The sequence below is a fragment of the Budorcas taxicolor genome, chromosome 11, assembly GCF_023091745.1.
Source record: "Budorcas taxicolor isolate Tak-1 chromosome 11, Takin1.1, whole genome shotgun sequence".
NCBI lineage: Eukaryota > Metazoa > Chordata > Mammalia > Artiodactyla > Bovidae > Budorcas > Budorcas taxicolor.
In genome coordinates this window covers 8598021-8623493 of record NC_068920.1, presented here as the reverse complement: position 1 = coordinate 8623493, position 25473 = coordinate 8598021, and the positions used below count along the sequence as shown (strand labels likewise).

General features: G+C 48.4%; 1 protein-coding gene across 4 annotated transcripts in view; it reads left to right on the top strand.

Annotated features, from left to right (window-relative positions):
- The window catches only part of EXOC2 (exocyst complex component 2), a 123519-nt gene that overhangs the window by 69395 nt on the left and 28651 nt on the right, over positions 1-25473 (top strand). For 2 of the 4 annotated variants that reach the window (XM_052647750.1, XM_052647748.1), the window contains 10 exons: positions 1047-1112; positions 1286-1443; positions 1856-1977; positions 3621-3682; positions 9122-9202; positions 9440-9499; positions 10233-10294; positions 11742-11808; positions 15161-15277; positions 21277-21418. In XM_052647750.1, coding sequence (XP_052503710.1) covers positions 1047-1112; positions 1286-1443; positions 1856-1977; positions 3621-3682; positions 9122-9202; positions 9440-9499; positions 10233-10294; positions 11742-11808; positions 15161-15277; positions 21277-21418 — 937 coding nt within the window. Of the gene's footprint in view, positions 1-1046; positions 1113-1285; positions 1444-1855; positions 1978-3620; positions 3683-9121; positions 9203-9439; positions 9500-10232; positions 10295-11741; positions 11809-15160; positions 15278-21276; positions 21419-21728; positions 22027-25473 lie in introns of those variants that run through there. The other 2 variants (XM_052647751.1, XM_052647749.1) reach the window with 2 other exon arrangements.

The following is a 25473-nucleotide window of genomic DNA, read 5'->3' as shown; positions in this document are numbered from 1 at the left end:
CTCTTTCACTTTCATCAAGAAGAGGCTCTTTAGTTCCTCTTCCCTTTCTGCCATAACGGTGGTATCATCTGCATATCTGATCTTTCTCCCGGCAATCTTGATTCCAGCTTGTGTTTCTTCCAGCCCAGCGTTTCTCACGATGTACTGTGCATATCAGTTAAATAAGCAGGGTGACAATATACAGCCTTGACGCACTCCTTTTCCTATTTGGAACCAGTCTATTGTTCCATGTCCAGTTCTAACTGTTGCTTCCTGACCTGCATACAGGTTTCTCAAGAGGCAAGTCAGGTGGTCTGGTTTTCCCGTCTCTTTCAGAATTTTCCACAGTTTATTGTGATCCATGCAGTCAAAGGCTTTGGCATAGTCAATAAAGCAGAAATAGATGTTTTTCTGGAACTCTCTTGCTTTTTCCAAGATCCAGCGGATGTTGGCAATTTGATCTCTGGTTCCTCTGTCTTTTCTAAAACCAGCTTGAACATCTGGAAGTTCATGGTTCACGTATTGCTGAAGCCTGGCTTGGAGAATTTTGAGCATTACTTTACTAGCATGTGAGATGAGTGCTATTGTGTGGTAGTTTGAGCATTCTTTGGCATTGCCTTTCTTAGGGATTGGAATGAAAACAGCTTTTCCAGTCCTGTGACCACTGCTGAGTTTTCCAAATTTGTTGGCATATTGAGTGCAGCACTTTCACAGCATCATCTTTCAGGATTTGAAATAGCTCCACTGGAATTCCATCACCTCCACTAGGTTTGTTCATAGTGATGCTTTCTAAGGCCCACTTGACCTCACATTCCAGGATGTCTGGCTCTAGATGAGTGATCACACCATCGTGATTATCTGGGTCGTGAAGATCTTTTTTGTTCAGTTCTTCTGTGTGTTCCTGCCGTTAATCAGAGACTGAGACTACTACTTATACGCTCCTTTTAATCAAGTTATAACCATATTTCATATTCTCCTTACATAAAACAGCTAAGCTTTCTTATTTTATGAATTATTTCTAGAGACAACTAATAAGTTTTTTGTTTTTTATTATTTTCATTTTTCAGACCGCTGAGAAGTCAGGCCACATTGAGAGATCAAAGAATGTAAGGCAAAGACAAAATGATTTCAAGGTAAGTAAGGAGAAGTGTGTAGACTCTTTCTTGGGGTAGGGTTTTCTCAAACAAAGTGACTGGAAGGCCTGATCCCCATTCAAGACATTTGTCTTGTGCAGGCTGACAAATGTGATTGATTCAGGCAAGTTTGATGCCTTCTAATGCAGTTCTGCTTGTTCATCAATGTGTAGAAAATGATCCAGGAAGTCATGCAGTGTCTGGTGAAGCTGGTCCGTGGGGCCCTGCTCCCACTCGGCGCGGCGGAGGGCGGCGGGCGGCAGCACGGAGGCTGGGAGGGGAAGGCTGAGCTCCCTGGACAGTGGCTGGCCCACGTCATCCAGACCCTCAGGTAAACGTGGGTGCATTCTCCAGAGAAGGGGCAAATATTTTTGTCTTTTTAGGGGAGAAAAAGACACACTCAGCAAAGAATTTTGCTCTGCCCTTTTGTGTCCACTGTTTGCTGCATGTCGTCTGATGACCCAGCTCCTGAGCCTCCCCAGCGCTCGGGCCTGATGTTTTGTGTCCACTGTTTGCTGCGTGTCATCTGATGACCCAGCTCCTGAGCCTCCCGGGTGCTCGGGCCTGATGAGAGTGTTCTTTGTTGCTGTTCAATCAGAGTCACTGTGGCGTTACAGCCCTTGTCTTCAGTATACAGCAGAAGCCCGTCAGCGCCGCCATGAAGCGTGGTGGGACGCAGAACGATGCTGGGAACCACTCCAGGCCCCTGTGCTCAGCTTCGTCTCGCTGTGTTTGTCCCACAGGCTGACGTATGACTCGCTGGCCGCCCTTGAGATCCCTAGTGACCTGCTGCAGACCATCCAGGACCTCGTCTTGGACCTCCGAGTGCGCTGCGTGGTGGTCACGCTGCAGCACACAGCCGAAGGTACGTCGGGAACAGTGACGGCATTGGCTCAGCAGCAGCTATGCACACGCCACCTCTTTCCAGTTCCCAAACCCTCAGAAACAAGAAGGGAGCTCTTGTGCAAATGTGAATATTTCATATTATCTGTTGCTGTTCAATGTGGTTTTTTTTTTTCTTTCAAATCCTGTTAACTTTGAGATGCCAGGCCATGAAGAAATTAAATGGATACTCTTGAAAAATACTTAAGGATGTAAGACCATCCTTATGGAAAATGTCAAGTGGAAAAAGTAGACTATAAAGTGTATATAAAGTATGATCTTAATTTGGAAAATATACATGTATATTTAAAATTTAAAAAATTTTTGATTTAGAAACATCAGCATTAAGTCAGAAGAAGGACTTAAGTTTCTCTTAGCAGAAGTTACAGGTGATGCTCATTTTCTTAATACTTTTAGAGTTTTCAGGGTTTTTGCATATATAAGAAGAAGATTATGGAGCAGCCTTTTGGGTGTGACGTGTTTCAGAAACAGTTGAGAACATTGTTAGGAACGGTGCAGGCCGCTAGTGTCTTCCTTGGGACTTTGTCGTAGCCCGGCCATGTCTGCGTGACACTGGCCCCTGCCCTGGTGAGGGGCTGCGCCCTCAAGTGTGCCCAGATCTGTTTCTCCTGCTGTGGGCATCACGCTGTTGTTCTAGGGGCGTGCAGGACGGACAGTCCACGCTGGCTATTAGAAAATTGTGTCATAGGCCGGCTGGTCTGCCCCCGGCCCAGCTGAGGGGCCGCGCCCAGGTCTGTCCCTCCCGCCGTGGGCACCACGCTGTTGTTCTAAGGGCGTGCAGGACGGACAGTCCACGCTGGCTATTAGAAAATTGTGTCATAGGCCGGCTGGTCTGCCCCCGGCCCAGCTGAGGGGCCGCGCCCAGGTCTGTCCCTCCCGCCGTGGGCACCACGCTGTTGTTCTAGGTGCGTGCAGGACGGACAGTCCACGCTGGCTATTAGAAAATTGTGTCATAGGCCGGCTGGTCTGCCCCCGGCCCAGCTGAGGGGCCGCGCCCAGGTCTGTCCCTCCCGCCGTGGGCATCACGCTTTTGTTGTTGGGAACGTGCAGGACAGGGAGAGTCCACACTGGTTATTAGACATCTCAGGGGAAATGCCTTGTGTCTTACACTGTACCTGTTGAATATTATCAGGAGTGCTGAGTAATGCGAAGTTGTCAGTGAACCTGGCCTGGCATTTTTCAGACAGTTTTATTTACATTAATGTTTTAATAGAAAAATCCAGTGAATAACACACATTTAAATCCTTGAGTCTTCCAGAATTAGGTGTGTTAGTCATTCAGTTGTGTCCGACTCTTCGTGACCCCATGGGCTGTAGCCCACCAGGCCCCTCTGTCCGTGGAATTTTCCAGGCACGAACGCTAGAGTGGGTAGCCATTTCCTTCTCCAGGGGATCTTCCCAACTCAGGGGTCGCAGCCGGGTCTCCTGCACTGGCAGGGGAGTCTTTACTGTCTGAGCCACCAAGGAGGCCTATCCCTGTTTTCACTAATTTTTTGCGAACTTATATAAAACAATTAAAAACCATAACCTTTATGGATTTTTATGTCTCTGAAGTTCAGTGAAAGAACTGTAGTAAGATGTGCTTGTGTGCTTGTCTTCCCTGTAGACATAAAGAGGTTGGCTGAAAAGGAGGACTGGGTTGTCGACAGCGAAGGCCTGACGTCTCTAGTAAGTTTAAATTCCTCTAGATGATTAGTCGTTAGTGTCTGTTACGTTCAGAATAATTGATTTATTATGATGGCAATGAGTGATGCACTATTGCAACCCTAAAAATTTTCTGGAAATGGAAAAGCAAATTTCTTAAAGTTTTCCTTCTCATAGTCATTTTTGGTTAACACTAACCACATATGCTTGCTGCTGCTGCTAAGTCACTTCAGTCGTGTCCAACTCTGTGAGACCCTGTAGACGGCAGCCCACCAGGCTCCCCCGTCCCTGGGATTCTCCAGGCAAGAACACTGGAGTGGGTTGCCATTTCCTTCTCCAATGCATGAAAGTGAAAGGTGAAAGTGAAGTTGCTCAGTCGTGTCCGACTCTTAGCAACCCCATGGACTGTAGCCTACCAGGCTCCTCTGTCCATGGGATTTTCCAGGCAAGAGTACTGGAGTGGAGTGCCATTGCCTTCTCCGAACCACATATGCTTAAAAATTAGTGAAACAGTGGACCGCCTCTAGAGTGATCAGTCTTCATCCTGTAACTCCTGTTTGTTTGTGTTAACATTTTTCAATCTAATGCTAAGCTTTCCAACAACTTGAATTTTTCAGAACAGCAGGATACAAAAAACCAAAATGTTGTTGCTGGACCCTAAGGCAGAACAGAGGGCAGTAAGCATTTCTCCAGATGCACACAGAGGCGAGGTGGGCAGTTAGAGCCGCAGCCTCTCACTCTGGCGCTGTCATCTTCCCAGATGGGACTTTGAGGTTTTCCAGAGTCCCCTTGAAATTAAGGTCAGGGATCGTGAGTTTTGTGTTTTCAAGTCTGTTTCATGGATCCCACAACAGCCCTATAGGTGGGTTTTCAGTTCAGTTCAGTCGCTCAGTCATGTCCGACTCTTTGTGACCCCATGAATCGCAGCACGCCAGGCCTCCCTGTCCATCACCAAATCCCAGAGTTCACTCAAACTCAACGTCCATCGAGTCCTTGATGCCATCCAGCCATCTCATCCTCGGTCGTCCCCTTCTCCTCCTGCCCCCAATCCCTCCCAGCATCAGAGTCTTTCCCAGTGAGTCAACTCTTCGCATGAGGTGGCCAAAGTACTGAAGTTTCAGCTTTAGCATCACTCCTTCCAAAGAAATCCCAGGGCTGATCTCCTTCAAAATGGACTGGTTGGATCTCCTTGCAGGCCAAGGGACTCTCAAGAGTCTTCTCCAACATCACAGTTCTAAAGCATCAATTCTTTGGTGCTCAGCTTTCTTCACAGTCCAACTCTCACATCCATACATGACCACTGGAAAAACCATAGCCTTGACTAGACGGACCTTTGTTGGCAAAGTAATGTCTCTGCTTTTGAATATACTGTCCAGGCTGGTCATAACTTTTCTTCCAAGGAGTAAGCGTCTTTTAATTTCATGGCTGCAGTCACCATCTGCAGTGATTTTGGAGCCCCCAAAAATAAAGTCTGCCACTGTTTCCATTGTTTCCTCATCTATTTCGCATGAAGTGATGGGACCAGATGCCATGATCTTAGTTTTCTGAATGCTGAGCTTTAAGCCACCTTGTTCGCGCTCATCTTTCACTTTCATCAAGAGGCTCTTTAGCTCCTCTTCACTGTCTGCCATAAGGGTGGTGTCATCTGCATATCTGAGGTGATTGATGTTTCTTCTCCCGGCAATCTTGATTCCAGCTTGTGCTTCTTCCAGCCCAGCGTTTCTCAGGTGGGTGTTCGGCAAGGTTAAACATGCAGTGGCTTAGACAAGGGGTGTGTCCTTTTTCTCTCCCACTGAAGAGGTCGGTACTGGTGTGGCAGCTGTAATGCAGTGCAGGCAGGGTCCAGGGCTCCTCTGACCCCTGCTTTGTGGGCCTTAGTGTGCCTTCTTTCTCAGGATACCTCATGGTCACAGGATGGCAACTGCAACTCCAGCCATCACATCAGGCCTTATTCCTGTCCACAGGGAAGTCCAGCATTTTCCCAGGAGCCACAGCTGACAGCTCTGTTTACATCTAATTGGCCAGAATTTATCCACGTGCCCACTACTATCTGCAACAGATGCTGGGGAAAATATCTAGTTTTTCAGCCAAGCACATTGCTTGTCCAGTAACTTGTCTTGCCTTAGGGGACAGGGACGCTAGAATAAAATGGTCTGCCTTGCCCACACTTACAGGGTGTTGGGGCTGAGCTTGTTGAGGAGCAGCCGTCCCGGGTAACGTTTCTTCACGTCCTTGAATTTTTTTGTGTGCATGTCCATAGTCTTTCTCTGACAGTTGGGGAATTTTGACAAGTTGAAATTCTTTCCTTCTTTTCAAGATTCTCTTTTAAGTTAATACAAAGATATGCAAGTGTGTGTGTGGAATACCACATGCTTCTGAATTTTTGTAAATTAAATCATGCTGAAATTATAACTTTGTTACAATTATATTTTAAAGGATTTTTAAAAATTTCTGTTTTATGTAGTTTATTTTTCACATATTTGTGTTTAAATACAAACTCTCCTATAACTAAATATTTAGGAGGAGGCGGTATGGAACCGCGCTGTACCATTCAAACTGCATGCAGCCACTTGGCACCTAGCTTCAGACTCAAAACGCAAACCAGACTCAAAACACCTCAAAAAAATCTCAACTTTGTATGTTCCCTATGTGTTGAAATAATACTTTGAAATACTGCATGTTATAAATTAAAATTTCTTTCACTTTCCGGATTGTGGTTCCTGGAAACTAAAACATCTCATGCACAGCGTGCGTCTGGCTGGCACTGAGCTTGTGTCGGGCGTGGTGAGCAGGCGGCGCCGCGCGGCTTGAGCGCCTGACCTGGCTCTCCTCGGCTGCCTCAGTACGGTGCATCTTCCGAAGCTACTTAACCGCTCTGCCTCTAGTTAAAGAAGCAGCAGAACCTTTGTTCACTGTATTGTTGGTTAGAATTAAACAAGATGCTGTAGAAAAAAGCTGTAAAAAGCTTTACACATATACAGAGGAGTTTTTATTACCACTGTAATAAAAGTACCCTACATTTACATGAAGCCTTACTGTTACCAGAGCTCTTCCTATACTCCTGTCCTCCCTAGTTATCACAGTGAGCCTGGTTGGCAGGCCACAGACACATCTCCGGAGCAGCCCCCCTGAACACCTGCCGGGAGTGACACAAGCCACACAGAGCAGGTAGCGCCGGCCTGGCCCTGGGCCTTGGTGCCGGCTTCAGATCATCGTGTACGAAGAGAAAGATGTATGTTCGTTGTGAGAAAACACAGCATCTGCTTTCAGGGATTTCTGTTCATTTAAAAAAAAAAAAAAGTCTGACAGAAATCGAACAGGTTAGTCATAAAGAAGGGATTGACTTCAAGTGCTTCTGCCGGTCGGTGTCCCTCGCACACACGTGTAGTGTGTGTGGTGGGTGCACATCTGGGTCCACAGTGTGTGCAGAGATGGCCACGCCTGAGGTTGTTTGTAGACGATGAATCCCCTGGAAGGTCCTCTGAAATGGTTACTGTAGAGACTTGTTTCTACTCAAGTTAAACTATAATGTGGTGAGAAACTGTAACCGTAGAATCATTGATTCATGTCTCATGACACATGAACCAGAGGCCTAAACCACTCACGGTGATTTGGCGCCAGCCAGCGTACCTCATGACCGTTGTTGAAGAAGCGTGCTCACCGCATCAGCCTGCTGGAGCCGGCCGGCTGTCAGCCCCGGGCACAGATTTGCGGGCACAGATTTGCGGGACGAGGGATGAGTCCAGGCTTGGAGCCACAGACAGGGCCCAGTCATGAGTGCTGGCCTGGAGTGCATCTGGGGTTCTCAGGTTTGAACAGAGAGTCAGTGGTTTCAAAGGTTGTTACATGCAGGACTTTGTCGTCTTAGCATTTGGTAGGACTGATCCCGTTTGTTCGACATGAGGCTGCTTTGCTTTTCCTGTGAGTCCTTATCAAGCTAAGGAGACGCAGGCAAGCTTTGCCCCCTGCCTGCGCCTGAGACACTCGCTGGAGAGTATCCTGTTTTCTACGAGTGCTGAGGATGTTTCCTGCCTTCTTTCAGTTCGGATAATTCTGAGAATTCTCTTCTTTCAGAAAAACTGGAATGATACCACGACAGGTTACAATGTGCTGACTTGGGCGATGCCCTGGCACAATGCAGACACGGCGCCTCTTCTTTCTTTTCATGAAAAAAGCCGCCGCCGCCGTGTCGACTCACCTGTCCCCGGGCCTTCTGGCCCCGGGGCTCTCTGCTCGCTTTCTGACCCGAACCCTGACCCTAGTGCAGGAAAGCAAGATGGCCACACAGGGAAGCAGCACCCAGCTGCCCGCCGTTGACATTCGGGGTTGGACTCCGAGTGTTCCTGTGCTAACATCTCAGATCTTCCTGCCTTCTGGGGAAGGTAGGCAGGCTCATCAGGTCTGATCTAAGAGGCTTTCCATTCCTTAAATGCTTGGTGCGGGCGGCATTCCGTTCGGCGTCCCCCCCAACCTTCTTTTTCTCGCTTGGACTTCGGCATGTTCTCTCTGGTGCCCTCTGGCGGCTCCACAGTGCAGTATTAAAATGACATCAAGTTGAGGTGCTGTTAGCTTTTCTTAGGCCTGGATTCCTTCTTGTGAGAAAGTATAAACTTGTGTTTCTTTGGTTTGTATACAGTGTCTCCCCCTAAGTTGTTAATAACAAGTATGTTATGGAGGAGAGTTCTGCCTGCAGGTTCTGCATGGGGCGGTCCACACAGGCTCTGCCACCTCCCATGGGCCCCTCGACTCTGTCCATGGGGACCGGCCCTGTCTTTCAGGTCTCGCTGTCCCAGGGGCTTCTCCTGCCGAGACAGATCCCTCTGTTTGTCTTCCTCTGAGGGCCCAGTCCTCCTCTCCATTGCATCTACTCTACTTTGGAATCCACTGTTTTATTTCTGTGCCTTTTTTTGTAAAAAGTGACAGTTTTGATTCCACTCCAGAATGTACAGGTAACAAGAATGCGTGCTGCTGTCCCCTGAAATGGACTTGCACAGAGGGAACCCGTAGGAGCAGCTGAGGCTTGTGCAGACTCATCTCAAATGAGATATTTCCAAGTTTCATTTTCTGACTCGATGGACACAGAAGGAGTCTGTGGAGAGGGTTCTGAATGGCAGGTGCCAGCCCTCCTCCGGTCATGGTTGCCAGCACCTCGTGTTGATGGGTCCAGAGACGAGCGAGGCCCGGGGCGCACGCTTCTCCCAGAGTGTGTCACGGCTGTGCTTCATCCTGGCCCCTGCCCTCTTCCAGAAGAGACTGCGGGGGAAGGGTTCTCGCTTTACCTGGTTTGTGTTCTAGCTGAGTTAGACGTCCTCTCCCCTGCTGGGGCCACTGTCTGCCGACACCCGGTGCAGACTGTGCCGGCCCGGGCAGCAGGGACGCCGCCTGGGGCCCTGCCCTCCCCTCGCGCCTGGGGAGCCGGGTGTGGGGGCTGCACGCCCAGGCCCATCTGCTCTGTCTCCGCAGCCCTGCCGGTTCGAGCGCTGTGTGCTGCTGTCCCTGCAGTCGCTGCGTGGCGTCCTGGAGTGCAAGCCCGGAGAGGCCAGCGTGAGTGTCGGGGGGCGGCTCCTGGGCAGGGGGCGCCCAGCACACGGGCGTGGGTCAGTGCGGAGCCAGAACTGCCGCCCTGTCGCTCGGCTGGAGGCTGTATGTCTGTCTGCGTCCCCTTTCAGAATCGGGTTGTCCACCCTGGATGCCCTCGTCCACATGTTCACTGTTCACATCAAGCTCCATGAACAAAAGGTTTTCTTAGCTAAGTACAAAAATTCTCATTCCTCCTTACAGGTCTTCCAGCACCCTAAAACCCAGGAAGAGGTTTGCCAGCTGAGCATCAATATCATGCAGGTACTTGGTGGAAGCAGTGGAGACCCAAGGCAGTGCAGACCGTCGGTCTCCCTCCTGTTTATAATCAGTGTAGAGCAGATGCTGACAATTACGTGTGTCCTTTTCATTTTGTGTGAGTCCATCATAGTTTATGGTAGGTAGGTTCAAGGCAAGAGTAGTTGCAGCTTGCTTAGCAGTACCTCCCCCAGTGACTCATTGTTGTTATGCTGCCCTTCGGTGTTCTCGTGGGACTTTGTGTGTGTACATGTGTGTGTACATGTGTGTACATGTGTGTGTACATGTGTGTACATGTATGTGTATATATGTCTCTGCTGGAGCACAGATTAAATGGCATGACAGTGATTTACATTTTATCTAGAGCCCCAAGTTCTTTGGGGCCAGTGCCTTGTGGGCACGAATACACAGCTGAACACGTGAGTGAGTGAGAGGAGGGAAATGAAATATATTCAAGAACTTAACAGTGGGATCGAAACATAGGTGCTGCACGCTTTTTTAATCACTCAGCGTTATACATGGGGACACGTGCCCCCGGTGCTCATGTTCTTCTATGTGCGTGTGCAGATATGCTGTGTATGTGGGATGCAGCTTACCCCTAACAAGGCCCATATATATATATAGACCACGTGCAGGAGATACACTGTATTTCTGGTTATTTATGGAAAATTATCTTTGCTGTCCAAACAGATGAGCCTCTGAGGGTTCCTGTCACTGAAATGTCCCATTTTTGACCTAGGGTTTCCTGTACTGCCTGGAGCAGCTGAGCACCAAGCCTGACGCCGATGTAGACACTGCGCAGTAAGTAGGGCCGAGATCAGCCTCGCCGGGGCGTCTGTGCCGACTGAAAACACAGCCTCCTGCGCTGTGTTTGGTCTCGCATCCTGAGACTTAGCAATAAGAGAGCGAGTGTTCATGGGAATCACACGTTTCTATATTTGGCCTGGACTCTTTCCACAGTTTCCTCATCTTCTGGACTTGTCTCAGCTTTACTAGAGGCCCTGTGAGCAAACTGAGTACACGGTTAGCTCCCTAACTATCCAGAGAAGCAGGGTTTTAATAATAGGGTGAAAATGCACCTCCTCGTTGTTGGCAGCCATGTGTCGGGTGTTGGCCGAGCTGCTGCTAGAGGCCCGCAGTGTGGGTGGGGTGATGTTCTGGCCAGCTCAGCTACCTGCGTCCTGATGCTTGAGATCCGAGAGAGCGTTCTGTCATTGTGCTGCTCTCTGGGGTTGTGGAAACTTCGTCTTTCTGAATATTTGGCACATGGGACTTGCTGTACCTGAGGTTTCTGCTTGCACACAAATAATACTGAGATAAATGCCTCTTAATTAAAGCTGTAATCGAACTGACAGCTGGAGATTTTCCCATATTTGCCGGGTTTTGCCTCTCACTGTATGAGACATTGAATCCTCTGAGGCCTAATAAGGTTCCAGTTCTGGTTTGACTTTGGTTTTTTAGGTTTGGCGTATTCGTCTCCCAGGAATTCATATTGTCAGCCGTTCGCTGATAATTTTTGGTGAAGTCTTGTTTTGGTGTGATTTCTGTTCCACGTGTCACTGAACCCTAGGAGTGAAGGTGTTTCTAGCCTTCTCTGCTCTATTTACTCACAGGTGTTTCCTAGCAGTTTACATTGTTTTAATTATCATTATTTTAACTCTTGTTCAGATTGCTTTTATTGCTTTTTCTATTTTAAAATATTATTTGATATCTTTTTCATCTTCCATATGAATTCTGAAATCAGATGGTTAGATTTAAAGAAAGAGATCCTGGCGAGGGGTTACTTGTCACCTGCCGTGTCTGTAAATTTACTGGTAGCTCTTGGGTGTCTCTCCCCTGCAGTTCTGTGTATCTGGTCACTTGTGGGTTAGTAACTAATTTCCTGACTCAGCTGTCCTGTTAGTCATTTACTGTGAACATGAGCTTGAACAAGTTCCCTCTAGATTGTGATGGGCAAAAACGTTTCGATTATGAGAGTCTATACCTAGAAATTAAACTATTGGGAAGACCCCACAAACACATTCTATATGGCCCACGTTAACAGATAGTTCTCAGTTTCTACTTTGAGCTGTTAGGTGTTAAATGTTAAAAAGCAGAAAATTATATGATTTTTGACCAAAAAATTTTAAAGTCAAATTTACACAGATTTTATAGAATTTTTTACAGAGGTATAATTGACATATTGTATTAATGTTTTTAATTTTAGTGCTTTAACTATAACTGTTCTCTTCCTTACTTCTCTATTCAGTCTCTCCGTTGACGTTTCTTCTCCTGATTTGTTTGGAAGTATCCATGAAGACTTCGGTCTGACTTCTGTAAGTGAGATTGTAAAGAGATGGTAGATAGAAAGTGAAGCATGTCGTTGGAAACTACACAATGGCTGCTCATAGCTCCGCCTGAGCGTCCGTTGTGGCCGCGCTATTCCTGTGGCATGCTGCCCTTACTTCGGTGCTTCATTTTATTTTGGGGAAGCTTTAGTAAAAATATAACGCTGTGCGCAGCCCACACCTACTGGCTGAACCTTACAGCACAAGCATTTCCGTCTGCCTCTGCATCGTGTCACGCTCTAGTGCTTGAAGGCAGAAAGGAGGCAAAGGACAGGCACCATTTCCCTGTGTTCCTCTTTAATCAGAGAAGCTCTGCTCTTCTCTGTTTTTTTTTTTTGGTAAGTTCCCTATTAGCATTTTATTTAAACTCAGAATTCCATGGCAAAACCAAATCACCTTTCCTATAAACTCACGTGTATTTTAAACACATGCATGGGTTTAGGGATGATTCGCACACATGCTTTGTTCTGTGTGTTAATCTAGCTGTTAAAATTCAAACTCCAGTTTTCTTAAAAATTAGTAGTGACCCTCTCCACTTGTCATTAGCTTGAAGGATGGTTGTGTATGTTTCTCTCAAGAAAGGAAACGTGACCTAACTTCCTGCCATATATCATTTCTGCGGTTATAAGTATCAACTCCTAAGTAAGGATTTGTTTTATTAGAAAAAGTATAATCAAAATAATTTTTTTAAAAACGCTGTTGTAGGTTTAATTACTTGTGTGACTAGGCAGATAATAGTACTGTTCACAGAGCGAATTCAGGAAGAAAATAGGTCTACAGAAAGACTAAAACGTCAGTTTGGGACCAGGTGTGTTGAATGAGAGGTGTTCAGATGGGCTGTCTAGCGGGCAGTTGGCCCCCAGGAGAGAAGTCCAGGCACAGATTCGTAGATCAGCAGTGCGAGGCCTGGGAAGGGATGAGGATTCAGGGGACAATCCTAGTGGCTAGAGAGGAGACCATGTATATAGAAATCATATTGGGGTTCAGGATTCAAGGGGAGGCCCGAAGAGAGAGCCTGGGAGCTCCAGAGAAGGAAGCTTCAAGAGGAAGCAATCCAGATGGGAAAGCGGCTGCTGGAGTGCCCGCAGGCCGGACGGGAGCCAGGGCTCGTGGGGCGTGTGGACGGCTGTGGGGCGCTGCGGGCTCTGGGCCAGGGGGGAGTGCAGGCCGTCTGGTGAGCCCAGACCACGCTCCCACCGTGAACAGGAAGAGGAGGCTGGAGAAGCATATGCCGAGACAGCTTCCTTCTCTGTGGAGGGGAGGGCTGCCCCTTTCCCGGCCTGTGGGACAGGCCCTTTTTGCTCACCTTCTCGGGCTGACACCGCCCGCTGGGCCCAGCTCTCCTCAGAGCCTGGACCCCGCCTTGAACCGCGCCTTAGCCTCCGTCTGCCTGCTCTCAGCCAGAACCCTGAGCCAGTCACACTGTCTCCTGCCCCCTCTCCTGATACTGTCCCAGATTCGGTGCCAAGCTCAGTCCCTGTGCTTGCCTCCACTGGATGGTACTGCATTAGATTTGGCCCCTGGGGACTCAGGTGTTTGTAGGGTCTTGTTCTGGTTCTCAGTGAGGGCAGCGTGGGAAGAAAGGGGGCTCATCTCTGGTCCTCCTCTAGCTGCTGTTCCCTGACTGAAGGGCTTCGCGTACCACCGTCAGGCTTGAGGGCAGCCTGATGCCCGCATCACAGATGCTGCGGGGGGCCAGGACAGTGCCTGAGGCCATGGAGTCCTCCGTCTGCAGACCCTGCCGTGGATGGGCCACAGAGCAGGGCAGAGGCGATGGGCAGGCGGGGCAGGCCACTGGCAGGCGGGGCGGGGGCGGTGCTGGGTGGCCGGCTCCCCAGGGAAGGCGAGTAAGGATGGACTGTGGGCCTGGGAGACCAGCTGAGATCAGATTGGCTGCAGAGGAGTCACGTGTCCACATCCCAAGCGCCTCACAAGGGCCACATGATGACGGCATGGGGCGCGGGCAGAGGTCTGGCCTCCCCAAGCCTCGCCTGCCACCCGTCTCACAGTGCCCATCTCACGAGGTTTGAACATGGAGCGTGGAGGAGGGTAGATGACAGCCCATTTTCCTTATTTCAGCCTCCACTTCTCCTCCATAGAGTCATCCAGGTCGTTTCGTTGCTTTAAAAGCAGCGTAATAATTCTGGGCCTTTTAATTATATTTTTTTGATGACCACAAAAGACAAGTAGATCACACTGTGCCAGAACTAAATAATAAGATTTTAAAAAAAGACCTAGCAGTCTACACACTGCAGACACTGAATGGGATTCTTGGGTGACGTGGGCCCAGCCAGGGTGGCCCCGTGGTCTGCGCACCTGCCTTTCTGTCGCTGACCGCAGTCACCCACAAGTGCACCACAGCGAGCCCAGGACGGGTGGGCGTGTCTCCTGGGGAGGAGCTCTGCCCTTGAGTCCAGTCAGGATGTAAACCGAGGCCTCGGATTACTCACACTTATTCTGGAGAAACCTTCCCCTGAGGAGGTGGGACAGAGCCGTTCCTAGAACTTTCCTTACAAGCCGGTTCTTCTGAACTCTACGGTGAGGATTGATTCGTCAGCCTGGGGGTCTGGTCACTTTGATGTGAAATCACCGTGAGCAGCCAGAAGTCTGGGGGTGTAGCATGGCCCTCTCTGTGGCTGACTGGGCGGGCGCCCGGCTCTGTCCCCTCTCTCCCCGCAGGAGGGAGACTCTCCATGAGGAGGGCTGCAGCAGTCTCGTGGCTGAGGGAGCCCGTCTGTAGGCGCCATTACAGTTTTCTTCCAAGTTATGAAAAGTTTACAAGTTATTTTCCAAGAGTTTCAACGCTTTTTGGTAGTTATTTTTAATATTCATTTTTATAGCTATTTTGGGCGCAAAACATGTGAAGTAGAATAGAACCCCTTTCCTAACAACTGCTGCTACTGCTGCCGAGTCACTTCGACCGTGTCCGACTCTGTGCGGCCCCAGAGACGGCAGCCCACCAGGCTCCCCCGTCCCTGGGATTCTCCAGACAAGGACGCTGGAGTGGGCTGCCATTGCCTTCTCCACCTAAGAACAGCATCTGACCCCATCTCACTGGTTTCCTGTGCTGCGCCCGTCTGCCTTCTGTACAGCTGTTAGATTTCCAAAGGAATTTGAGTTAAACATGATTTGACTCCTCAGTGTGTTAGGTGATTAGTTAGTAGAGTTACAGCTCTGTGTCACGTTTCTCTGTTACTGGGAAGAAGGAACCAAGGGAAAGTGCTGAATATCGATAGGAAACACTGAGAGACTGTAATTAGCAAGTGCTAAATGTGTTAATCTGTTAGGCTTACAATTTGTTACTGGAAATGTAATTTTTAAAATTTTGTTTTGGTTTTAGGAACAGCGACTTTTGATAGTCCTAAGTAATTGCTGCTACCTAGAACGTCACACCTTCCTAAACATAGCAGAACATTTTGAAAAACACAACTTCCAGGGAATAGAAAAAATAACACAGGTAATGACTTGTGAAGGGTCAGTGGTCTTGGCACCCGCTTAGTTTCAGCTGTTCGCCCTGCTCCTCCACCCTCACCTCCCGGTCCCCTCTCCTCACAGCTCATCTGAAGTTAATGCTCTTCTCTTTCTCTGGAGCAAAGTCCTTGCAGGGCTAGAGCTGGGATATTACCCACCCAGGCTTCCCAAAACTGAGGGAAGGAAAGGAGAGAAAGGCTTCCAGAGGCACCTCAGGTGCGGCTCCTTTCGGGTTAGAGCTGTCACTAGCAACAGCAAACCCCGAGCCTGCACAATCACCTCTCCTTCCTGTCTCCTGCTCTGGGGACCGCAGCGGAGCTTCTGCGTGCCTGCCGAAGCATTTGCACAGGTGCGGTGCAGACACACACCCGTGCGCGCACACACATGCACGCAGGCGTGGCTCTAGGTTGCTTTGTCTTTCCCGAAAAACACGCCCCCTCCCCTCTGCCGTCCTGCATGAGGAGAACTGGACAAAAATGAGTCCTGCATAAATAAATCATTGGAGCGTTTTTGTTTCTTTTTCAATGATGTTGCACTTTGGTGTTTACATTTTTCAAGTAATCAGAAAGGAAAAGTGAAGCAGTCTTGCTGCTATTGAAGGCTGCTTGGTTCCTGGGCGGAGCGCTCTCGGGTTCCCAAGTAAAGCAGGCTGGAGCCACTTCTGTTAATGTCAGTGTAGCTGTCTTAGTGCGAAGAGCGAGATAGCGATCTCGTTAATCTTGCAATCAGAAGTGCTCGGGGTGGATTGCACACTTTTCACAAATGATGGTTCCAGTTCATGAACTTGATTGGGATTTTTTTTTAAAGATTGAAAATGTCAGAGTGGGTGGCTGTGTCTTGTTTTCCTGCCTTTTCGTAAAGATTAATCATCCTGATGAGAAATGTTGTGACTTAAGCCTTAAGGGCCAAATGTCGAGTTTATTTCCAGAAAGTTTTGGTTGAGAATTGCAAGGTGTTCTCTTGCAGTAAAAAGTTAGTATTTGTAGAAAAAGGGGGCATTTTGTTTTCATGCAGGAATAATAATGACACGAACATTATTCCTGGAGAAGTCTTCTATTATTTTAAAAATATATGAAATGATTAGGAATTGCATATAAGAGCAGGCAAAGATTTCAGTTCAGTCGCTCAGTCACATTGGACTGTTCGCAACACCATGGACTGCAGCACGCCAGGCCTCTCTGTCCATCACCGACTCTTGGAGTTTACTCAAATTCATGTCCATTGAGTCGGTGATGCCATCCAACTATCTCATCCTCTGTTGTCCCCTTCTCCTCCCACCTTCAGTCTTTCTCAGCATCAGGGTCTTTTCAAATGCATCAGGTGGCCAGAGTATTGGGAGTTTCAGCTTCAACATCAGTCCTTCCAGTGAACACCCAGAACTGATCTCCTTTAGGATGGACTGATTGGATTGCCTTGCAGTCCAAGGGACTCTCAAGAGTCTTCTCCATCACCACAGTTCAAAAGCATTAATTCTTCAGTGCTCAGCTTTCTTTATAGTCCACCTCTCACATCTGTACATGACTACTGGAAAAACCATAGCCTTAACTAGACGGACCTTTCTTGACAAAGTAATGTCTCTGCTTTTCAATATGCTGTCTAGGTTGGTCATAACTTTCCTTCCAAGGAGCAAGTGTCTTTTAATTTCATGGCTGCAGTCACCATCTGCAGTGATTTTGGAGCCCAGAAAAATAAAGTCTGACTGTTGCCACTGTTTCCCCATCTATTTGCCATGAAGTGATGGGACCAGATGCCACGATCTTAGTTTTCTGAATGTTGAGCTTTAAGCCACCTTTTTCATTCTCCTCTTTCACTTTCATCAAGAGGCTTTTGAGTTCCTCTTCCCTTTCTGCCATAAAGGTGGTATCATCTGCATATCTGAGGTTATTGATATTTCTCCCGGCAATCTTGATTCCAGCTTGTGCTTCCTCCAGCCCAGCGTTTCTCATGATGTGCTCTGCATAGAAGTTAAATAAGCAGGGTGACAATATACAGCCTTGATGTACTCCTCTATCTATTTGGAACCAGTCTGTTGTTCCATGTCCAGTTCTAACAGTTGCTTCCTGACCTGCATACAGGTTTCTCAAGAGGCAGGTCAGGTGGTCTAGTATTCCCATCTCTTTCAGAATTTTCCAGAGTTTATTGTGATCCACACAGTCAGAGGCTTTGGCATAGTCAATAAAGCAGAAATAGATATTTTTCTGGAACTCTCTTGCTTTTTCCAAGATCCAGCAGATGTTGGCAATTTGATCTCTGGTTCCTCTGCCTTTTCTAAAACCAGCTTGAACATCTGGAAATTCACAGTTCACGTATTGCTGAAGCCTGGCTTGGAGAATTTTGAGCATTTCTTATAAGTGGGGGTTTTCTATTAGATCCAGTCTGTGTCAGTAAGAAGCAGAATGAAACTGACCTGCAGGTGGGTTCTTGTGTCCTTCCACGTCTTTGTCCAGGCTCTTGTGTTCTGAAACTAAGGTGATTTGAGGACCTGGGGGGTCCTGTTTGTGGCACTCAGAATTTGGAATTGAATATTTTGAAAGCATTCAACTGAGCATTAAAGGAATAGACAGTAAACCAGATTTATAGTCTTTGCGCTATTTCTGGTTTTCATGAGTGAATTCATTAATTTCATGATGACAGTGAAGTAAAATACATCTCTTGCATTCAGGTAAAAAAGCTGCCAGCTGCCCCTGTTTCTCATGGTTCCCTTCTCAGGTAACGTAACTCTGGAGGCCCAGATCCGAAAGCAGTCTGGGGCATTCAGGTCCCCTGAACACTGGTCACCCACGCTCCGGTCTGCTGTCAGAGGGAAGGCCGCCTCAGAGCTGCTGCTGGGCGTCCTCTCCCCTCGGAGCCCATCTCTCACAGGCCTCCCCCGAGCCGAGCTCAGGGACTCAGCCACAGTTTCTCCAGGCACAGTTCCTTCTGTATTCTGTTTCACCAAGAGCTTCACTGGCCTTTTTAGTTCCCTTTATCTTACTCTTCATCTGCAAGAGTAGAATTAAGTTTTACATAAATAATCATGCTTGTTAGGAGTTTATTAAAATTTAATTATCATTCATCCTTTGGGGCTTGCTTCCCTGGTGGCTCAGACAGTAAAGAATCTGCCTGAAATGCAGGGGATACAGGCTGGATACCTGGATTGGGAAAATCCTCTGAAGAAGGGAATGGCAACCCTCTCCAGTATTCTTGCCTGAAGAATCCCATGGACAGAAGAGCCTGGTGAGCCACAGTCCGTGGGCTTGCAGAGTCGGACACGACTGAGCGACTAACTTGCTTTTTCACTTTTCATCCTTTAAAACTAGCATGATTTTTTTTACAGTTTTGTTTGATGAAAATAGCTCTCTGAAGTAATTAAGGAAAGTATTATTAACTCCGTTTTTCATGCAGAAAGATGCTCAGAGAGAGGGAGGTTAGCACAGCAGGCCTTCAGTTCACATTTTCTCAGGCTGAGTCCAGAGTGCCTGCTGGTCTGGCATCATACATGTGCCAAAGAAAAGGACAAAATTGTTTCTATGAGAAGACACCAGAGGAGTAGGATCTGATGCTGGTTGGTTAAGTGTGTATCATTTTGAGCTTTATAAAACAGCATTAAGTAATAAACATGAAACTTGTCAGCATTTCCAGATCCTCTTTCCGGACGAGCCCTGTTGGAGGCCGTCGCTGGGTTGTGCTGGGGAGCCCTGCGTGCCCGCGCCGCCACGTGCGGTGCCAGCGCCTCCCGGTCTCAAGTGTTAGAAGTGTTTGTTTATCGTGCATTTTCTTTTTCTTATTATAAAAATAAGACCTCTGGACTCCCCTGGTGGTCAGTGGTTAAGAACCCATCTGCCAGTGCAGGGACCCAGGTTCAGTTCCTGGTCTGGAACGTTCCACATGCCGCAGGGCAGCTAAGCCCGTGCATGCCTCAGGACTGCTGAGACTCTGGGGCCAACGCTGCGCAACACGAGGAGCCGCAGCGAGAAGCCCTCGGAGCGCACCAGAGATGGCCTGCGCAAAAGCAGAGGCCCAGCACAGCCGAGAACAAGCGTGTTGTTTTTTAAGTAAAACTTAATCATTTTTTAAAAGGAGAAATACTGAAAAACCTAAAAAAGGTTTTTTTAATCACCTGTAATCCACCAAAGATAAACTCTGTCTTATTTTAGAGTATGTAGTAATCAGTCTCTTCCATGGGCCTGTGTCTGGACATGCCGCCGCACTGTGGAGCAGTGTTCTGAGTTCAGCTCGTGGTGAGCACAGCTCTCTCTCGGCCGTTCTGTTGAGAGCACTCCTCCTCTACAGGTGTGCGCCTCATGGCTTACAGTATGTGTTACTGCTGCACGTGCCACTGTAAAACCCTTGCTCTCACTTTTTCCTGCTGGGAACCTTCAGGAGGTCTTTGTGGCTGTCACTGAGAGGGGACGCTGGCTGCGTCGCCCCCCTCCCTTCCTCACAGTGACTTCCTGGACGTGAACTGCCGCCCCAGAGGCTCCCTCCCGGCAGACGCTGCCGCCAGGGCTGCTGTCCAGAAGCTGCGCCCTCACACTTGGCCGTCACTGCTGATTAGTTCTCATTTGATAGGAAACATCCCCTTGTGGTGTTTTCTTTTGCATGTCTTTCCCTGCTTAGCAGGTTAACACTTTCTCATATGCTCATTGGCCAGAACGGTCTCTTTAGAGAGACTGGCCTGCAGCCTCTGAGCCCTTTGAGAAGGGAAAACCAGAGCTGTATGGTTAATAAACTTTGGCTTATAATTTTATTAGTAGCTGTAATTACATAAACCCAAGGAATGACCTTTACATATATAAAAAGCTGGTTTACTCTGTGCCAGTCTTTTTAAAAGAATGATCTAATTTGCAGTTTGGATAGTTGCAGATTTTTGATCTACCCAAGAATGTTATAATTGCCGTTAAAGCCTGGCGTTAAATTATTATTTTTTTTAAAGTGGAATGCCTAGAGAGAAATGAATGGGATGGGGCCCCCACCCCCAACCTCTCCTATCTCCTGAAACATTCACAGGCCAGGGAGGGAAGGCTCTCTTTTCTAGGTATGTATACTCATTTTTACGTATTTATTGCTTATTTGGCCGGGCCACGTCTTAGTTGAGGCATGTGAACTCTCTTAGTTTGGCATTCAATTCTTGAGTGAGGTTTTCTGTGAAGCCTGTAAATCTCTTTCCAGTATTTCAGCGTGAAGGTAGAGAAAGGACAGGTTTTGTTTTTTTTTTAAGTCCAGGGAAACTCCTTTACAGCAAACAGTTTTAACGATTTTAGAGTCACTTGAGCCATAGGCAACATATTTTACATATTTGATTATTTTTAGCATAATTGTATATAATTTTTTTTGCTGTAATTATTCTAGTTAAAATTTTGTTGTTTTTTTAATACAACTGTCAAAGGTTACCCTCCATTTACAGTTACTACGAAAAAGTGGCTCTGTTCCTCATCTTAGAGTCTTGTACAGTCCATCCTTGAGCCTCTTGAGCCTGTCTTACCCAGCAGTTTACACCCCGCCCACTGCTCCCCATAGTGGTTCTGATTATATAGTGAGTTTATTTCTATAGCGCTGGCTTAGTTAAAAGTGCTCTTTCTGTCATCTTTGAAATGAAAATAACAGGGCTTTTTTTTCTGTTATTTTTTTTCTTTCTCAGAAGTTTAATTTTTACAAACTATTGTTACCAAAAAAGTTTTAAAAATAGTAAACTAGAAAATTTAAGTTGGAAACATTGAAATAAAACCATGCATTCCTGTTCTGTACCCGTTTTGAGTGGGCTTCAGAGCGCTGTGTGGGAAGCGGGGAAGCAGGGCGCCTGCCATGCAGCAATGCTCTTTATTACCTGTGGCGAAGTAAGGTCACGCCTCTTTGTGGGAAAGCCGGTAAGTGCTGCTCAAGCCTACTCAGCATTCACTTACGTTGTTTCACTGTTTTCTCCACCCGCGAGTAGACGCCCTGCGTGCTCCACTTGTGCGTGTGAGCGGGCGCGGCCTCACTGGTGTGCCCTCCCTGTGCTCACAGGTGAGCATGGCCTCACTCAAAGATCTGGACCAGAGGCTGTTTGAAAGCTACATTGAGCTGAAGGCAGACCCCATCGTGGGCTCCTTGGAACCTGGCATTTACGCTGGCTACTTCGACTGGAGGGACTGCCTGCCCCCAACAGGTGGGTGGTTTCAGGTCCCTGGTCTCTAGGTCCATGCATCCTGAGCTGTGACTGTGGATTTGCTTCTCTTGATACATGCTTAAGATGCTTTTCTTTTTGTTCCCATTTTTTTCATATTTGCTAAGGGATTGACTTGGTTTTTAAGTCTTTATTAGGTAAATAGTTTGGAGTTTAGGAGACTTTAAATTATTAGTGCTTAAAATGGCTTAGAGATCATCTTAGATTCCAGAGGATAATTAATTACACCTCAGAGTGTGTGATCATCTCAGTAACACACACTTGCTTCCGGGGGTGCTTCTTGCCTGCATAGAAGCAGTAGCCAGCGCTGTTCTCTGCAGTGACCTTGTGACCTCCATCGAAAAATTTACTTAAGACGTTTGATCGTTTCTACGGAAGACCCAGTTACAGTTGCCGAAGATATGAAAGATTCAAGGAGAAGGTATGGGAGTGAGAGCATCATAATCGAGCAGAGAAAATTCAGCTGCGGAAAGATGGCAGACGGTTCCGGTATTATCGTTGTGACGTCAAATAAATGTCACTTAGATCGCTTGATAATGTGTGTTTTAGAAATAACTTGTCATTGAAAGATACAGTTTTGATGATCAGACACTTGTTTCTTTGTTTGAAGTACCGTGGAATACACAAAGCCAGGCCACCTACTAACATGTTGGTGTTGCCTGGTGTGACAATGGCTCTGTTCTTATTAGATGTCAGGTCTTTGGGGCGCGCGTGGCTGTACCCGTGACCTGCTGGAAAGTTGTGTTACCTTTATTTGTTCAACAGCTTGCTGTGACATGCTGCCGTCATTGCTGTGTGGCGCTTTTATTAGATGGTGGTGGCGTCATTATTCAAACATGGTTTTGCTTCTATTGTTGCTGTTCACATTGCTGTTCAGTCACTCAGTCGTGTCAGACTCCCTGCAGCCCCGTGGACCGCAGCACACCAGGCCTCCCTGTCCCTCACCGTCTTCTGGAGTTTGCTCAGACTCACGTCCGTCGAGTTGGTGATGCCGTCCAACCATCTCATCCTCTGTCGCCCTCTTCTCCTGCCCTCAATCTTTCCCAACATCAGGGGCTTTTCCAGTGAGTCAGCTCTTCGCATCAGGTGGCCAGAGTATTGGAGCTTCAGCTTCAGTGTCAGTCCTTCCAATGAATATTCAGGGTTGATTTCCTTTAGGATTGACTGGTTTGATCTCCTTGCCATCCAAGGGATTCTCAAGAGTCTTCTCCAGCACCACCATTTGAAAGCATCAAGTTGTTCATATTAGGGATCATGATGCCGGAAGTATAAGCTAAGAATCAGAATCATTAAATTAGTAATGTTTATGTGATTGTAGCCGTTTAATTCCTGAAGTCACCATCCATCATTACAGACGTTTGAGCCTTCTGCCTAAAGGAGATCATAGTTGATCTTTCTCCCCCAAGGCCATGCATTACCTTCCTAGATGCTCCTTCCTGTATTACCTTCTTAAATCTCCCAAATGTTAAAGTTCCCAAAGTCACCGAGCCCAAGAGTTCAGAGAGAGATTGCAGATGGAGGGTTCCAGAAGCTGCTCACAGATGACCTTGAGACCAGTGACCACCCCCCCCCCCCCCGCCGGGAGCTGGGTTTGCTCATGCATACGTTCTTTTCTGTGTCCAGACTGGATGGCAGCTCACATCCCAAATGCATCCTCTTACAGTATGTCAGATCTTGTCAGAAACTTGCTTAAAATTCTTGTAGTGTCTTACAGCAAAATGTGCAACGCAGTCAGTACTTACCCTATACTTTACCCCACGGCCTCGCCAGCCGCCCGCAGCACACAGGGAAGACCTCCCACGTCCTCCCTGCGGGGTCTTTCCGTTGCCCATGTGGTCAGGAGTCCTTGGTCCTCAGGCGTCCACTCTGCACCTGTGACATGGCTGCTGGAGGGTGGGCGTCATGTTTTAGATGGACCCTGTGGGAATTACACGTGTTTCATGTGCAAGATAATTACCTACCAGGGAGTATCCTGTCCATTGGTTCCAGCACTGCCCTTTACATTGGTGGAGCTTCTTACAGCCCAGTCTGTGAGCTCAGGGGTAGTGGTCAGTTACCCAGGGCAGCTGATGACATACACCTTCAGTGTAAGCTCAGTTCCTGACCTCGCATGGGCAAACCTAACTCCCTGGGTGGATCACTGGTCTCAAGGTCATCTGTCAACAGCCTCTGGAGCTTTCGATCTACAGTCTTTTTCAAAACTCTCGGGCTGGGTGACTTTGGGAATCTCACCATCTGGGAGCTTTAGGAAGGCAATACAGTGCAGATGCCACGCTTCATGTTACATTCCAGGAGTGATGCCGGCCGGGAAGTGAGCGAGGTTAGATTAGGAGTGACGGTCAAGATCCTTATCAGTTCAGGTGACGTGTGCCACCATGAAGGGTTATTGGGAGTTTGCAAATTCACAACCAAAATTTGGGCCCTGCCGTACCAAACTCCTGTAACAACAGTTAGCCAATCCCTGGTTCACAAATAAAGGAGTTGTTGTACCGCAGGCCCTGCACACATGTACGCGCGTGCACACATGGGCAGCTGTGGGCGCGCGTGTGCACGCTAGGCGCTTTACTCCTCGCAGTGTCAGTCGCCGCGCCTGTGGCGCGCGAGCCTGTGCATGCTTGCCTCTTAGTGCTCAGTCCAACTCAGTCGCGCGGCCGTGTCCGACTCTCTGCGGCCCCGTGAACCGCAGCACGCCAGGCCTCCCTGTCCATCACCAGCTCCCGGAGTTTACCCGAGCTCACGTCCATCGAGTCGGTGATGCCATCCAGCCATCTCATCCTCTGTCGTCCCCTTCTCCTCCTGCCTTCAGTCTTTCCCAGCGTCAGGGTCTTTTCAGATGAGTCAGCTCTTCACATCAGGTGGCCAAAGTATTGGAGTTTCAGCTTCAGCATCAGTCCTTCCAATGAACACCCAGGACTGATCTCCTTTAGGATGGACTGGTTGGATCTCCTTGCAGCCCAAGGGACTCTCATGAGTCTTCTCCAACACCACAGTTCAAAAGCATCAATTCTTTGGCGCTCAGCTTTCTTCACAGTCCAACTCTCACATCCATACATGACCACTGGAGAAACCATAGCCTTGACTAGACAGACCTTAGTGGGCAAAGTAGTGTCTCTGCTTTTCAATATGCTGTCTAGGTTAGTCATAACTTTCCTTCTGAGGAGTAAGCATCTTTTAATTTCATGGCTGCAGTCACCATCTGCAGTGATTTTGGAGCCCCCAAAAATAAAGTCTGCCACTGTTTCCACTGTTTCCCCATCTATTTCCCATGAAGTGATGGGACCAGATGCCATGATCTTAGTTTTCTGAATGTTGAGCTTTAAGCCAGTTTATTACAGTTGTCTAAATTTCAGCTGTCTTAAGACAAATCCTCATTCCCTCCGGAGGGTAGGGGAGGGTTGGCCAGGACCTCAGGCTCTGAACCCCCTCAGCTCCTGTTGCTCTGACTACTCACAGCCCCACATGTTCCACGTTACAGCCCAGCGTGAACTAGCCGTCTGGGCGGCGCCTCGGAGGTTCCACCCGAGGCCCCTGTGTCCTCTCGTGTCTCTCGTGTCTCTTGTGCCTCCAGCCACCCTGGGGTCCGTGGGCGTGCTGGCCTTGGTGCTCTGCAGAGCGCTTCCAGGCTGGTCCCGCTCCTGGGAGAGACGCCCCCCCCCCTGCCCTGCCGCCCTCCCCCTGTGGTGAGCGGCCCCCAGCCTCCTCCTGCAACCCCTGCGCTGGGAATGGCCCTGGACGCCGGCTCCCCCTGGGGTTGCCAATCTTTGTTCAAACTCCAAGATTCCATCCCCTCGAGCAAGCTGACTGGTGCCTTCAGCGTCCACTCTGCGGCCTGCCCTCTGCTCTGAGCTTCAGGCCTCCCTCCTCTGTGGACAGATGTCCCCCCGCCCGGACTCTCCTGCACCTTCCTCACCCCTCGGGTTGGCCGCCAGGGTGCCGCTCCTCCTCAGACCCTAGTTCTGTCCCCACCGTGCCCGGTCCCTGCAGGGTGCCCCGTGTCACTGCAGGGCCGCACTGTCTTCCTGTCCCCAGCCCCTCGC